At 37.3% G+C, this 17,384-nt stretch overlaps 1 protein-coding gene across 1 annotated transcript; it reads left to right on the top strand.

Annotated features, from left to right (window-relative positions):
• The first annotated feature begins 83 nt into the window (after nucleotides 1-83).
• PRPF38B (pre-mRNA processing factor 38B) lies at nucleotides 84-16,998 on the top strand. The gene is made up of 6 exons (XM_070941037.1): nucleotides 84-517; nucleotides 8,721-8,789; nucleotides 10,725-10,876; nucleotides 10,959-11,019; nucleotides 12,724-12,947; nucleotides 14,965-16,998. Exons 1-6 carry the CDS (start codon nucleotides 182-184, stop codon nucleotides 15,803-15,805), a joined length of 1,683 nt encoding a protein of 560 aa, XP_070797138.1. The 5' UTR covers nucleotides 84-181; the 3' UTR covers nucleotides 15,806-16,998.
• The last annotated feature ends 386 nt before the right edge of the window (nucleotides 16,999-17,384 follow it).

The raw sequence follows: 17,384 nt of genomic DNA, 5'->3' as shown, positions 1-17,384 counted from the left end.
TTGGCCGTCCCAGTCCCGGAAGGAATTTTTTTTTTTTGCTCATTTCCGCGGGAGCCGCCATCTTGTCGGCGGTTGGCGGAGTCGCTCTGCGTTCAAGCTGGAAGGCTTCAGCCCGCCTTACTCGCGCGGCCTAGTCGCCCGCTCCTTTGGCGCCAGCGACTTGTTTTTCGCTGGGGCCGCTATGGCCAATAACTGCCCTCTCGTGGGGCCCGGCAACTGCCACCCGCTGCCGCCTCACCAGTCGCCGCAGCAGCAGCAACACCACCAGGGGATCCTGCAACAGCAGCAGAATCCGCAGGCCGGCGCCGTTTTGTCGCCCCCGTTAGCGCTCCAGAGCGCGGGCCCCAAACCGGCCGCCTCGGGCAAGCAAGGCAACGCTCTGCCTCTGTGGGGGAATGAAAAGACCATGAACCTAAACCCCATGATCCTCACCAACATCCTCTCGTCCCCTTACTTCAAGGTGCAGCTTTACGAGCTGAAGACCTACCACGAGGTGGTCGACGAGATCTTTTTCAAGGTGAGCGGGCGAGGCGGGATAGGAAATAATAGGCCACTTGGGGAACGGGGGCGAAGCTAGAGGGATCCTCGAAACGAGGCTCTCTCTCTTGAGGCCGAACATTGTGGCCTCCGGCCTTCGAGTTGGGTGGGTCTACCTTCCCACTTCCTTCTGAAAGAAAGAGGCTAGAAAGGGGCTGCTCTTCCTCCCCTTCCTATTTCGAAATCAACGGAGAGGGCCTTACACCGGAATGTTTGTGCAAAAGGGGCAGCCAAAACCTACAAAACGTAGATGTAAACCTCTCGACCTAATTCCTGACCCCAATTGTGTGTTGGTACTATTTGGGAGTGGGTGGGTCGGAAAAAGCACTGGTTTTGTGTTGAAGCCTATCCCTTTGGAAAAGTTCTCAGTATGGAAAAGGAATGGAATGAAAGTAAGGTTAAATATAGTTTTCCGTTCCATGCTGCTTCCACACCTAAAGTGAGAGTGAATTTTACTTTGTTTGTTTTTTTCTCTCCCAGAAACGCAGGGTAGCGTATATTAGAATCTAATTTTATAACAGTTGTGAGAAGTAGTTGCCCTGAGGAGTATGACCACATCACGCTGCATGATGAGCTTAATGGATGAATGAGTTCCTGGTCTAAAATTCTACGTTTACCAGATGTCCCAATATATCATTGTGATTGAGTATTATTTATTCTTTCGTTTTTTGTAACTGCTTCTCTGGGGGGGAAAAATACTAATGAACTTTGTGAGACTTGGTTTTATTACATATAGGTAATACACTAGTAATTTTAGCATAGATACTACCATTCTATGTTATAATGGCTAGCTGGACACTGCATCTACTTGACTTTTTACTGGCCTTGAAAAGCAAAATACAGACATGATTAAAATTTAGATAAATAGTTACTAGGAAACATAAACAATACTAAGCTATAAAATTTGGATTATATCATGGAGATGCTGCAAATGTCGTAACTGAACAATGATCATAAGTCACTTTTTTCAGTACCGCAACTTTCAATAGTTACTAAATGAACAGTTGTGAATCAAGGACTACCTGTAAAATGCTAAATTAAGTTTTCACCCTTGAGAAGGCATTCAAAGATCAATTTGCTAATTTTTTTTTCTTGTAATCTAATCTGAAAAATTTGATCAGATTCAAAAAGTATTCTGAACTGTGAGTTAAATAAGGCTTTTCAGAGTCAGAACTGTGTTAGCATTACACAAGAGGAATTGCTTCTTAGTGTTTTCTATTAAATTTCAGTTATTTTAAGTTGCAGGCAACATAAGGGATTGCAAGGTAATCTATTGGAGATCTAGCTTTTATAGAATTATCCAAGCCTACACCATAAATCTGGATTTGTGGATGTGTTTGAGGCTCTATTGGTCAGAATCAGTCAAAACTCATTTGTCCTAATCTCACCAGAAAATGCTGGATGTGATAACTAAGGTGACATCTCCTTTATCTTATTGACAAGCATTATGTGAAAGCCTTGATGGATCAAAGGGTGACAGACTGAGACCCACCTGATAGCAGTCATGTTTTTGATTGCAACTTGGGGTGCTAAAGAGTATGAATGAATGAAATGAAAGAGAGAAAAATAGTATTTGTTGGAAAGAAAGGGGAAAGGTTTATTAAGGTGGGCTTGTGGAGTGGAGTTGATGAATAAATGCATGCATGGAAGTGAAGATATAGTTTATGAAATTAAAGGGTAAGAGCTATTTCAGAAAGGATGAAGTTAGTATCATTCAGATTGTATGGGTGTATATAAAAGTACACACTATGTTTCATTGATAGTAGAAATGAAAGCACCAGGAATGAGTTTACAGAAAAAATATGTGACATTCTGAATGAATGCAAATCAGGAAAAAAATGTCATGAATATGTGAGAACAAAAATGAATACAAAACTGAGCCATTTGAAAGCCCCAATATTGTCATTAGTCTTTGGCAAATATTTGTGTTGAAAAATGTTATGTATGTATGTATGTATGTATATGTATATTGAATCTAGGTTTCTTTATACATATATCTTGCTCCAATTTTACCCTGAATTAAAGGATTACAGGGTCATAGTGACTTTTTATGGTAATCCATATATAGATAATCCTTGATGTATAATCAAAATTGAGCCTAACAATTATGATCATGATTCTTGATAAGTAAAACAGGTCATTACATAACTGAGTTTTATTTACCTTTTTTGCAATAGTTGTAAAGTGAACCCATTGTTCACTATAAGCAGTTTTTGCCAGAAATCAGTTTCTGGCAAAAATGTAAATCATGGTTTGTTAGAAGACTACCAATAAATCTAAAAACATGTATTTTATTGTTTATGATAAAAAGTTTGAGGGAATCGGTGAAGGGAAGAAGTGTGATGAAAGATTCTGATTGTGGGATATGCCATTTTTAGATAGTGTCGGGTTGTTTTTTGGGGGAAATGGACATAAAAAAGGCAAATGAAAAAAATAACTGGAGGAAAAAAAATACAAGTCCTTTATAACAAACTGTTAGAAAATAAATTAGTCAATCCCCCAGGATAAATGGAAAATCAGTGTAAGAAAACAGAATATGGAAGCAATTTTGAATACAATGAAAATACACTGCTCAAAAAAATAAAGGCAACACAAAAATACGACATCCTAGATCTGAATGAATGAAATATTCGTAGTAAATACTTCGTTCATTACATAGTTGAATGTGCTGACAACAACAAAATCTCACAATTATCAATGGAAATCAAATTTATCAACCCATGGAGGTTTGGATTTGGAGTTACACTCAAAATTAAAGTGGAAAAAAACACTACAGGCTGATCCAACTTTGATGTAATGTCCTTAAAACAAGTCAAAATGAAGTTCAGTAGTGTGTGTGGCCTCCACGTGTCTGTATGACCTCCCTACAACGCCTGGGCATGCTCCTGATGAGGTGGCAGATGGTCTCCTGAGGGATCTCTTCCCACACCTGGACTAAAGAATCCCCCCAACTCCTGGACAGTCTGTGGTGCAACCTGGCATTGGTGGATGGAGCAAGACATGATGTCCCAGATGTGCTCAATTGGATTCAGGTCTGGGGAACGGGCGGGCCAGTCCATAGCATCAATGCCTTCGTCTTGCAGGAACTGCTGACACACTCCAGCCACATAAGGTCTAGCATTTGCGTGTGTTAGGAGGAACCCAGGGCCAACCGCACCAGCATATGATCTCACAAGGGGTCTGAGGATTTCATCTCGATATCTAATGGCAGCCAGGCTACCTCTGGCGAGCACATGGAGAGCTGTGCGGCCCCCCAAAGAAATGCCACTCCACACTGACCCACTGCCAAACCAGTCATGCTGGAGGATGTTGCAGGCAGCAGAACATTCTCCACGGCGTCTCCAGACCCTGTCACGTCTGTCACATGTGCTCACTGTGAACCTGCTTTCATCTGTGAAGAGCACAGGGCGCCAGTGGCAAAGTTGCCAATCTTGGTGTTCTCTGGCAAATGCCAAACGTCCTGCACGGTGTTGGGCTGTAAGCCCAACACCCACCTGTGGACGTCGGGCCCTCATACCACCCTCATGGAATCTGTTTCTGACCGTTTGAGCAGCCACATGCACATTTGTGGCCCGCTGGAGGTCATTTTGCAAGGCTCTGGCAGTGCTCCTCCTGTCCCTACTTGCACAAAGGCAGAGGTAGTGGTCCTGATGCTGGGTTGTTGCCCTCCTACGGCCTCCTCCACGTCTCCTGATGTACTGGCCTGTCTCCTGGTAGCACCTCCATGCTCTGGACACTACGCTGACTGTCAGCAAACCTTCTTGCCACAACTCGCATTGATGTGCCATCCTGGATGAGCTGCACTACCTGAGCCACTTGTGTGGGTTGTAGACTCCGTCTCATGCTACCACTAGAGTGACAGCACCGTCAGCATTCAAAAGTGACCAAACCATCAGCCAGAAAGCATAGGAACTGAGAAATGGTCTGTGGTCACCACCTGCAGAACCATTCCTTTATTGGGGATGTCTTGCTAACTGCCTATGCTTTCCACCTGTTGTCTATTCCATTTGCACAACAGCATGTGAAATTGATTGTCAATCTGTTTCTACCTAAGTGGACAGTTTGATTTCACAGAAGTGTGATTGACTTGGAGTTACATTGTGTTGTTTAAGTGTTCCCTTTATTTTTTTTTAGCAGTGTAATTGCATTGTATTGTGTCACAGAAGCATGTAGAGTTATTTTAATAGGAAAAAGGAGACTTGGTAGTAAGATGAAGTGAAAGATGCTATGGATACAGAAAAAAATCATACAAAAATGCTGCAAAATTGGGCTGAAGCAAAAGTGGAGTGCTGGGAGAAGAATTTATAGATTAGTATTGCAGTGATGATAATACATTGAAGAATAGAATTGAAACAAATACAATAAATTTTAATGTCTGAAGGAGTGAAAAGGAGAATGCAAAATATTGAAAAATGGTAAGGCTGTAGTCTTAGATGACATAGTTGGAGAAATGGTAAAACACGGGTATAGTTTACTGATCATTTGTATGATTTCCTTAAAGTGTGCTTGAAGACTGTCTGACCTTGACAATTGGAAGAATTTATTGATTAAATTTATAGGCTACCCATCTCACCTACAAAAGAAGCCATGGGTGGAAGAATTTACCATACTGTATACAGTGGGAAGTATAACAAAAGTGAATGCAAAAACTACAGGGAGTTTTTGTTATATATCATTGGGAAAGTGCCTGACAGAATTCTAATTGAAAGATTCTTTAAGGTGACAATAAGAAAAAAATCAGAAATGTGGATGCTGCTTTTCAACAGGTCATTGAGAAGTACATGAACTCAGCAGTGTATTATATAAGTGTTGATTTAGAAATGCATATGATAAATAAAATAAGCTTGAATTATGGAATGTTCTAGACAAGTGATGGCTAACCTTTTTGCCATCACGTGCCAGGAGGGGGGTGGTCACGCATGTGCCCATACCCCCCGCACTCCTGGCACACGATGGCCCGGTAAGCCCGTTTTTCTTTCTCACCTGGCTCCAAGGCCTCTCTAGGAATCTGGGGAGGATGAAAATGGCCTTCCCCAGCACCCCACCCCCACCCCCGGAGGTCCTCCAGAGGCTGAAAACTGCCCATTTAACAACTTCCGGTGGAACTGGAAGACCCGTTTTTTGCTGTCCCCAGCCTCCAGGGCCTCTCTAGGAGTCTGGGGAGGGCAAAAACAGCCTTCCCCCACCCCCCAGAAGTCTCCGGAGGCTGAAAATGCCCCGTTTGACAAGTTCCGGTGGGACTGGAAGTTGTCAAATGGGGTGTTTTCTGCCTCCGGAGGACCTCTGGGGGATAGACAAGGCCATTTTCGCTCTTCCCAGACTCCTAGAGAGGCCCTGGAGCCAGGTGAGAAAGAAAAACGGGCCTCTCTCCCCCCCCATCCCCCGGGCCCGCCGGAAGCAGGAAACAGCCTGTTTCCCTACTTTTGGTGGGCCCAGAAGACCTGAAAATCAGCGTGCCAGCGCAGACATGCATGCCAGAGCTGAACTCGCATGCCCACTAATATGGCTACGCGTGCCACAGGTTCTAGACAAATACGGAGTTAAGTGTTGGGTGTTGAATACAGTAAGTCTGGCATATGATGCATGGTTAAAAATAAATGGATTACATAGCAAATGTATTCATCAGAGGTATGTGATAACCTTTTGGTTGTTTAATGTGTTTATCATTAAATCTGAGAAATTCTTGTGGTGACAGAGGGGTATTGGTTAGAAATGTGAATGCAACGGTAGTTTTATGTGCAGCTGATGTGTTGCTGGCTGAAAGTCTAATTTGCAGTATAGGTAGTCCTCAGCTTACGTCTGTAAAGGAGCCTGCCCCAATATGGTTATAAAGCAGGTCACATTACCAGATCTGTTTTACCATTATTTTGCTGTGATTGTTAAGCAAACCCATTGTTTGCTGTGGGGTATTTTTGTCCCAAACCAGAAGTAAATACCAGTACCAATTTTCAGCAAAAATGTAAATCAGAACCACCTGACCATTGGATACTTGCAAGTGGCCATAATTGCAGGCCTTTTGCCAAGCACACAAAATGTAGTCACATGCAAGGAGGTGACTGTCAGAGCCAAATCATAAGTACCTTTGGGAATCTTTGTAACTTCAGGCAGTCACTAAATGACCAGTCGGAAGTTGAGCACTAAGTATAAATGTGACAAGTATAGTATAAGGAAAATTGAATGAACAGCTTCCACCATTTATCAATAAATGAAGTAAAACTAGAATAAGAATTTATATATATTTGGTAAAATGTTTGCTAAAGATGCAGAAATGGATTGAGAAATTTTAAGATGTGCTATCTGCTTATAGAAAATAGCAAGTAGTACATGTTCTTTTGTGAGGAATGTGTATTTGTCAAAATCAGTGAAAGTGGTTATGTATAAGAGCTTTTTGAGAACTGGAGAATGATTTTGGTCATTATATTCAATGCCAAAACAAATACAAACATGACATTGTTGGAGAATCAGCTCCTAGTTAATTAAATGTGGATATTAGGATAATATGGGAGGAGAACAAACATCACCATTATCAGACACAGTTGTACTACTGATTTGTTTATTTTGGTTAATTTTTCTGCAATTAACTTTAAAATTTATTTCAACTATGGATATATAGTTTTCATTCAGTTTCAAGCTATGAACATTTCCTTATTTTTGCAATTTACAAATCAATTCTTGATTTAGAATGAATTATTCAAAAGAAATGGTTACATGTTTACATGTGTGCTCTAAATTTAGATATTTTAAAAATAATAAAAGCCACATATAAGTTGTGTGTGTGTGTTTGTGAAACTTATTTTATCACCTATTACATTCTGCACTCAATGGAGGAAATTAAGAATAGTTTTTTGGGAGTAAAGGAATGTGTGCTTTCATTTTCTTCTCATTCTTTGAACTATAGAAATATCTCTTTGCTTAGGTCTGCTGCTGTAAATCCTATCGTCTTTTTTCTTTTTCTTTGCACTTTTCAAAAGTGGCATAATAGCATCTATATTTTATTTATTTATTTAATCCCACTTTTATTTTTATGAACAACTCAAGGCAGTGAACGTACCTAATACTACTTCTTCCTCGTGTTTTCTCCACAACAGTAATCCTGTGAAATGGGTTGGGCTGAGAAAGAGAGTGACTGGCTCAATGTCACTCAGCCAGCTTTCATGCCTTAGGCAGGACTAAAAGGCACAGTCTCCTGGTTTTTAGCATGGTGCTTTTACCAATAAGGCAAACTGGCACTGATGTATTCTGTTCTACACAGGGTGGATTTGATTTAAATCGAGTTGATTTAAATCACGATTTAAATCATGATTTAAATCACGATTTAAATCACGATTTAAATCACTAGTAAAAAGGCTTGATTTAAATCAACTCGATTTAAATCATAATTTTTAAAGAGCAACTGTCATCTCTGCTACTCCTTTGACCCACTGTTGACTCACAGATAGTCCCAGTGTTGTAGAATATACAGCCTCATGCTACATAACTGAGCTCCATTTCATGCTGAATAAACTAAATTATTTATGTATCTTAAATAGAAAACTATCTTACGATAGATTTTTACCCCAAAAGTTTTTTATTAAAATAAATTTGATAAAAATCAAAAAAATCGGATTTAAATTAAAAAAAACGGATTTTTTTTATTTATTTTTTTAAAAATCATTGATTTTTATCCATCCTGGTTCTACACACGAACTGCAGAATAGACTGATTAGGACTTATCATTCATTTCTATACACTACTGTTAACAAACACTTTAACAAAATATTAGCTTGAAGTTGCTATTGATATCTTTATTTGGTTTGTTTTTATTTTAAACAATGCCTAAACCTTTCTATAACATTTAAGAGTCTTCCAATTTCTGATCAGTATTTTGCAATTATGTTCACTTTACTTATGAAGACCTGATATGTTTGCTCAAACAAGGGATGCTGTAATAATTGATAATCATTATTGCATCATGTGGTAGTGAGTTGCATAAGATGTTATGATTTGGGTGATGTTCTTTTTCATCACTTTTTCATGGAATTCATAGTAATTGGGGCATGTCCAAATTTCTTATAGTTTGGAATATACAGAAACAATATGCTTAATGAAAAGATAAAATTATAATAACATTGTGTCAGACAGAAGAAAATCAAATATAAACATGAAGTTATGGTGGATTTAATTAATTTGTTACTTGTTTACAGGTTACCCATGTTGAGCCTTGGGAGAAGGGAAGCAGAAAAACTGCAGGTCAAACAGGGATGTGCGGAGGGGTAAGTAGAAGTACGTGATTTCTGCATTTCGGAGTTTTATTTTAAAAAAAAAAGTTAATCTTTTCAAAACGACCGATAAAAAACTTTAGTTTGCAAGCTGTCACCCAGTTCATTAGTACAATTAGTCCTCGATTTATGACTGCAATTGAGCCCAACATTTCCATTATTAAACAAGGCTGTTATTAAGTGAGTTGTGCTTCATTTTATGACCTTTTGCCACAGTTAAGTGAATCCTGTAATTGTTGAACAAATCGGGCTTTCCCTGTTGACTTGCTATGTCAGAAGCTGACAGTTACAAATGGTGATCACATGACCTCAGGATAATGCAACTGCCATAAATACATGCCAAGTGCTCAAATTTTGATCACATGACCATGGGGATGCTGCAACGGTTGCAAATATGAAAAAAGGTCATAAGTCAACTTTTTAACTGCCATTGTAGTTTTGAAGAGTCGCTGAATGAATGGTTGTAAATTGAGGATTACCATTAAAAGTTTTATTCATAACTCATGGAACATATTTTTATTTCAGGGTGAGATTTTCCTTATATTTATTGTTATGAAATCTGTTTGAATATTAGTAGCTCGGATTGGGAGTTAGGCTATTGGTTTGAGCTCCGAGCTTGGCAATTTGGTTGCAAACGTTTTGTCACCATTCGAAGAATCATCATCTGCGCTTTGAATTGTACTCGTCTGTCAGAACACAGGTCTTTAAATACCTTAGGTATTAATAGCTTGGGTTGGTCTAATTACCAACCCGAGCTACTAAAATTCAAACATATTTCATAACAGTAAATATGAGGAAAATCTCACTCTGAAATAAAAATATGTTCCATGAGTTATGAACAAAACATTTAATGGATCAAACTAGAGGTAATCCTTGACTTACAACCATTCATTTAGCAACCGTTCAAAGTTACAACATTTTGATACCTTAGGTCCGTGATGGCGATCCTATGGCACGCGTGTTAGAAGTGGTGAGCAGAGCTATCTCTACGGGCACACCAGCCATCGCCTGTTGCTCTTTCTGGCGCTCCCGCATGTGCACACCAGGGAGCTGCTCTTCCGGTTTGTGGTATTCCCCTCACATGCACACTCCCTTTCAGCACTTGGTGCCGAAAAGGTTCACCAACACTGCCTTAGGTATTTAAAGACCTGTGTTCTGAGAGATGAGCACAATTCAAAATGCACTGATAATGTCTCCTCAAATGGTGACTAAATGTTTGCAACCAAATTGCCAAACTCGGAGTTATAATGGAGATTAAGAGGATTAAAGATAATCTTTCCTAATGATAAATGTAGTGCTAATTTTTATATTTTATACTTAATCAAATGCTAATTTTTATTAATTTCTAGGTTCTCAGTTTTTTAAAGAAGAAACATAAGCTTTATATAAATAATAAGTCAATAAGTTAAAATTTAAGTTTTAAAAACAATAAAATTTTACTGTGTGAGACATTTTCATTTTAGAATATTACTTCCCAGTTTAGCAAACACTGCATACATAACATATTTATCCCTTATTCTAAGAGGAACAAACAAGTTATATGTACATGTTTTCTCTTCAAGCTTTTCAAATGTGTGAAGAAGAAAACAGGTTTCATGTGTTGACTTTTTTAATTTAATTTTATTGATTTATTTTTAATGTTAGCCACCCAGATTCACTCTGGCAAAATGGATGGACATGTAAATCTAAGTAAGGAAATAAAATATTTCTTCCCTAAGCTATGCAAGCAACCCCCAGTTGAATGATTGGCAATAATGTCATTTCATTGAGAGAAGATGTAGCTTCTTGTACTACGTACACCTAAATCCGTTCTTCCTTCTCCTAAAAATTTGAGCACAGAAAATAATTTATTTAAAAAAAAACCTCACCTATATTGTTCCTCTGTTGAATCAATTATGGGTTTGTTTTTTTCTCTTCTCATTTTGAAAGGTGCGAGGAGTTGGAACTGGAGGTATAGTGTCTACAGCCTTTTGCCTCTTGTACAAGTTATTTACTTTGAAGCTTACCCGTAAGCAAGTGATGGGACTAATAACTCATATAGATTCCCCATACATTAGGGCCCTTGGATTCATGTATATTAGGTAAGTAGTTTTGTATTTAATTACAAACGTTTTATCCACAGGAAAAAAAATGTTAAATTTACACAATTACTTTGTATTTCAGGTACACACAGCCTCCAAAAGATTTATGGGACTGGTTTGAATCCTTTCTCGATGATGAGGAGGTATGTCAACAAGGGTAATACTTTGTTTTCTTTTTTCTTTTCTTTCTGATATTTTAAATATTTTATGAAATGCAAAAATAATCTTTAACTGCAAATCTTAGCAGTAAAAACTTTCATCCTTAATGATGTGCAAACTTGGATTCGCTTTTAACTTTATTAAAAGTTAATCATTTCTCAGAACTCAAGAGAAAGGTGTTTTTTGTTAGGAAGCAATATGTTGATAGTTTTGAATTGCCACTTTTTTAAACAATAAACAATAAATGTTTTCACTTCTAGAATTGTCCACTAAACTTAAATTTTCAAAAAAAAAAAAAACCCAAACAAATTTCTATAGTAATTAGGAACTCCATATATATATCTTGCTTCAATGTCAAATTGTCTAGTCCCCATACATTAGTTTATCTGAATTCTTTTTTTACACACACACAGCACTGATCTGATGTGAATTCTTTAGGTTTTATCACAAACATGTTTGTTATAGTACCCATATACTATACAATATTATACAATAACAGTGGTTATTGAAATCAAGTGATGCAGTCTCTTAAAGTGAGATTTAGATGGATTTCTTTCATTCATTACACATGCACATACACAACACTGGCACATTTATTTATTTATTTATTTATCATGTTCTCAGTTCTTATTCATAACTAATTCATGGCTCAGTTTTTCACCCAACTAACTAAAACTGAAGGAATATAGAGGAATCACTTTCATATGTTAACATATTTTCCAGTTTGCCAGTGTTGAAGATGTGAAAGCATCTATATCTATAAATATATATTTGCCTAAATATGTTTTTATGAATTCATTGATATTCTATTTATATTTTTCAGGAACTACATTTAAGCTAATGTATTGTTTTCTTCTTTAGAAAGAAAATCTTTGCAACGATTTTGTTTGGAAAAACTGTATTTCTGAACACTTAAATGTGTGTGAGTGCAAGCAGTTTTACATACAGATTTTCTGTTCCTGTTTTAGATAACAAATCTCACTTTCCTTGTGTGCTTGCACTATAGGTTTGGGCCTGACAATAGCTGACTAACATGTCCTGAGCTGTGAGAGGGCATAGCAAGAAGGCCTTCATGCGGTAATGACCCTTTTCCGAGACAATGGTCATCATGGATTATGCGTTTCCAATTATTTCTTACTTTATTTATTTGTTGCATAACTCTAAATTAGAAAACTCACTGCTTCATGGCAGTTGGTTTGCTATTGCTTCCTATTTAGGTAGAGTCCATTTTATACTACAGACTTTTCTGATCATTTTTAGACAGGAATGGTCATCCTAAGTATGGATAAATGGTAGTTCTAATTTGTGGCAATAGTCCTCAAAATACCAGATAATGTAGAACAAATTACTGTTCCTTTATGGAATAACCATATGTGATAATAGAATACAACTCAGTTATGCTAATATTTCAACCTGATTTACTAAGAAATGGATCCTTTACTGCCTGGCTGCAGGAATAGTCTATACCTGCATGCTTAGGTATTAAATCAAATTTCCAGCCAGTAAAATAGCAAAATGCAAAGATGCAAGAGATGAAGTTCATATAAGAGCTTAATTATCAGCAAAAACAGCTAAGCCATCGTATTTGAAATATGGCAATCAGTATAAGTAGCATTTGTTTCTAAATAAATTTTAGATAGCTTCTCACAATCAGAATGTGTTTTGTGTTTTGTGTTTTTCTTTTGAAGGACCTTGATGTGAAAGCAGGTGGCGGCTGCATGATGACCATTGGAGAAATGCTACGCTCTTTTCTTACTAAGCTTGAATGGTTTTCTACGTTATTTCCGAGAATTCCTGTACCGGTACAAAAGAACATTGATCAACAAATTAAAGCCAGACCTAGAAAAATCAAGAAGGATGGCAAAGAGGGAGTAGAAGAAACAGACAGGCATACAGAGCGTAGACGTTCAAGGTTATATTTTAACTTTATAAAATAAATTTTAATCATTCTCTTATAATTTGGCATAATCATTGCATTACTTTGCTATTGTAAATATTATTTATCTATTGCTATTACACAAATAATATATCATTTTGAACTAACAAACTGCTTCATGTTATTTTCTCAGCTCCTTTGTAAGAATGGTACATATTCCCATATGGTAGTTAAGTTGTGATAAATGGACTTCACTATTAGATGTTCATGGTTGAAGTGAAATTTAATTTGAACACCTGCTCATGTAGAGATAGTCCTCAGTGACCATTTGTTCAATGACCATTCAAAGCTAGGATATGCGGAATGAATGGTAGTTACAGCTGGTCCTTGAAGTTATGATTGTTCTTGTGCCCTACAGTCATACGATCAACATTTGGGTACTTGGCAACCTGCCATTTATAACTGCAGTGTGCACTTCAATGCCCTCCCCCCTTAATTCTGCCCTTTTGTCTGCCCTGTATTCTACTGACACTGTACCCCTGCTCACCCAACCTGATCTTCACCATCTTCTTTCTTCCATTGCTGATGTAACATGCCCAGCTGAGGCAGTTGCTGACCCTCCATGCATCTATTATATGAGGTTAAATTTCCTGTATTTACTAGTAGCTTGGTGCCCTTTGCTCAGTCTTGATTAGTCTTGCAAGTTTACATAGGATTTATGTGACCCTGTTTGATCTCCAACCCATTTGTTTAGGGAAAGTTGGGTGAAGGGGGTTGGAACTTAGTTGCAAAATATCCTAGAAGAAATAGTTCATCTAGATCCTTGCCAATCTGGACCAAAAACTGCATTTATTTCTATTGTAAATTATTATAATGGGACTTGTATAATGGGAATCACAGTCCTTTGGATTTTATTAAACCTCTCTAGAGATGCAGAGTTTATCATACCTAGTGTTTAGAAGTTATCAGGGACTGAATAGGTCAAAAAGGTTCAAGTTGAATGTGTAATGATTCAGAAAGATTTTTAGTAGCTCTGACTTGGACTTTGAATGGAGTTTCACTGATGAAGGAGCATGTGTGAAGTGTAGATTCTCTTGAATCTGTGGCTCCTCCTAGAGGAATAAATAGATCCATTCTTTGAGTGCATTGGCTATATTTACTCATATCCTCATCACCCATATTAGACTATTGCAACATGCTCCATTTCAAATTGCTTATTATTCAGAAATTTCAACTAACAATGAATGTGAGAGCCCATATCTTGACAGATTAAATCCAGTTCAGCAGAGTAACACTTCTTTGATTACTATAGTGGTCACCTGTAGATTTCCTAATCCAGTTCAAAGTGCTAGTTGGTAGTTATCTCTCAATCTTTTCATAGCTTGGATCCTGGCTGTCTTTGGGACTGTGTGATCCAAATAGAATCTGTTCATCCCACATGTTCAAGTCATGAAAGCCTGTGGTAGATACCCACTATTCATGAAACTAAAGAGATGGGAACCAGAAAAGTTGCCTTTTGTGTGGCTGCCTGGTCTTATGGTTTGTCCATTTCAAGATAAACCCATCTTTGAGTTAACTCTGATGAAAGAAGTAAAAGCAATCGTTTTTCAACATTTTTTCCTGTTATAATTTATATGTTAGCTGCTATTACATCTCAGTTTATTCATTGATCTTTATTTCTAAAATAACAGTTTTGTGATTTTATGTTCTAGGTTCTTTTATTTATATAAGATGACCTGTGTCTTCTGATGGGGATGGCAATTAAATACTTATATAAAGTATTTAATGTAAATTAAACAATCACCCAGTTTTGTTGAGGATTGGGCGATATACAAATACAATTAATTATGCTAAGTAGACACCAGAAGTTGATCAAATGATTGCACCCTGCCTCTGTGCATTTTCTTATACATTACATCAGGTATAATAAATTAATAATGCAAAAATTTGATTCTTAAAGTTGATAACCCAACAGATGAAAAAGTTCAGATGTTCTACAGTTAAATACTTGTGAAAAACTCTGTTTCTAAAGCATTATGTCATTTTAATATAGGTCTCCGAGAAGATCCTTGAGTCCTAGGAGGTCACCTAGAAGATCAAGAAGCAGAAGTCATCATCGGGAAGGACGGGGTTCATCCAGTTTTGACAGAGAATTGGAAAGGGAAAGGGAGCGACAAAGATTAGAGCGTGAAGCTAAGGAGAGAGAGAGAGAAAGGCGACGGTCTCGAAGTTCTGATCGTGCATTGGAACGTAGGCGGAGTCGGGAAAGGCACAGAAGTCGAAGCCGCGATCGAAAAGGAGACAGGAGAGAGAGAGAGAAAGAAAATGAAAGAAATAAAAGGAAGGAGCGTGACCATGACAAAGAGAGAGGTGTTGAAAGAGAACGAGATCGCTCTAGAGAGAGAGAACATTCTCGAGAAAAATCGAAAGACAGAAAAGGTAAAAATGAAGGAGATGAAAGGAGGCACAAAGATGAAAAAGATGAAAGGAAGCATAAAGATGAAAAAAGAGATGCCAAAAAGGAGAGGAGGCATAGCCGAAGCCGAAGTAGGGATCGTAAGCATAGGAGCAGAAGTACAAGTAGAAATGCTAGCAAGCATAGTAGAAGCAGGAGTAAAGACAAGTCAAGTAAACATAAAAGTGGAAGTAAAGAGAAATCAAACAAGCAGAGCAGAAGCAGAAGCAGAGGAAGAACTGATAGCAGTGAAAAGTCTCGAAAACGAGACCGTAGTCCTAGTAAAGAAAGATCACAAAAACGTAGCAAAAGCAAAGAACGTTCCCACAGACATGACCACAGCGATAAGGACCACTCAGATAAACATGATCAGAGGAGCCAAAGTACAGAACAAGAGAATCAAGAAAAACCATCTAAAAACAAAGATGAGACTGTATAAATATTCAGAAATGGATCACATTGAATCCTATAAATGTTTTGAAATCTTGCTTATTTTTTCTTAAAATCGAGATTGTGCAGTAGTTGATGAGCACTCTTCTTCAACCTCCCTCTAGGCTGCAGATTGTCATTTCCTATTTTGAGTAGGGAAGTGCCTTTGTAATCCCATTAAAAGTGTTGGCTATTCCAGTCCATTTATTTAGTTAATTTCATGATGCAAATCTATTTGTGCATTTTTTTTTAAAAAAATGTTCAACTGTTTCTGAAATGTACAATCTGTACATATGTCCTGAAACTGTTGTAATTCCTTTGGCATGGTTGCCATGTTGGTTAAATTTGTATACGGCAATAAAACTGCCACTAATTCTACTTTGTTTTATAGATGTGGAATTATGGTTTCTATCTTTGCATTAGCATGGCTGTGCTTTGCATAATAGTATGGCAGAAGCTTTTAAGGATGGGTCTTGAACATGTATTATATCTAAAATATTTATGTGCATTCAGCATCCATGAAGGTTGCAGTTCTAGAACTGTTGTCTTGGGAACACATTTAAAACACATTTTAACTGTGAAACTCAAGAATGTGTTATAATTAGATTAGACTTTTCAAAGGAGGTAGCAATTTAAGGCAGGGATATAGATTTGGCTGAGTTTTATGTAGTAGTCAATGCTACCTCACAGGGACATTTAAGATTGATAATCCTATGTACCATATCTGCATATACTTTATGGCTAGTGTTTATTGTTCATGTAAAAATTCTTTCAATACAAATTACCTTATGTTTTTCATTTGTTATGTTATGCCCTTGCCCTGTTATTCATGAAACAACCTTAGGCTAACAAAGATGTATTGAGGGAGGCAGGATGGCAAAATAAGGTCAAATACCAGACTTTTAAGTTTCAGACTGTCAGATCTTTTTTTTATAAATGAGACATTTAAAATAAAACATTCTTCATAGTGTTCCTTTCGTAATGCATAATGTTTTTTTAATCAAAGATTTGTGATCATTGCTTGAGCTGAAGAACTTTTCTCTAACAACAGGAACTAAATTTTAAAACATTTTATTACCTGTGAGATAATGTCAAAATGCCGAACCGAAAGATAAATCATATCACAAAAGTTCATATCTGTTTGGTAGATTTGTTCTAGTGGCCTGTATAAGAAATATCTGGAATAAAGACTGGATTAATTTATTTGTGGTTATCACCAGTTCATTGTGAAAAACAAGTCAGCCTGGGCTTGCATAAACAATAGAAATTGCAGTTCATTGTGTAAAGAGTAGACCTCTGGTCTATGAGCAAAACTACTGAACAAGCCAATTGGCTGAGTGGTTTTATAACAGAATGGAGAACTAGTTTGGTACCTTTATGATGCTTATTAGGTTATTAATAGTAATCTTTATATAGTGAAAATAGCCTGCATGTCATCCTCATGACATACAGGAAAAATATATTTTATAGTGTTAAATTCTCCATAATGGTTCACATTGGGGAAAGGACATAAATATGCAATAATAATTACATGGTGGAATTTTATAAGAATTCTAATAGCATCTTTTCTGACTAAAATATATGGTACA

The sequence above is a fragment of the Pituophis catenifer genome, unplaced genomic scaffold (genome assembly GCF_029215685.1).
Source record: "Pituophis catenifer annectens isolate HBS135680 unplaced genomic scaffold, rPitCat1.0.hap2 SCAF_3, whole genome shotgun sequence".
Classification (NCBI taxonomy): Eukaryota; Metazoa; Chordata; class Lepidosauria; order Squamata; family Colubridae; genus Pituophis; species Pituophis catenifer.
The sequence above is the reverse complement of the archived record's forward strand: the minus strand, read 5'-3'. Positions and strand labels throughout refer to the sequence as shown.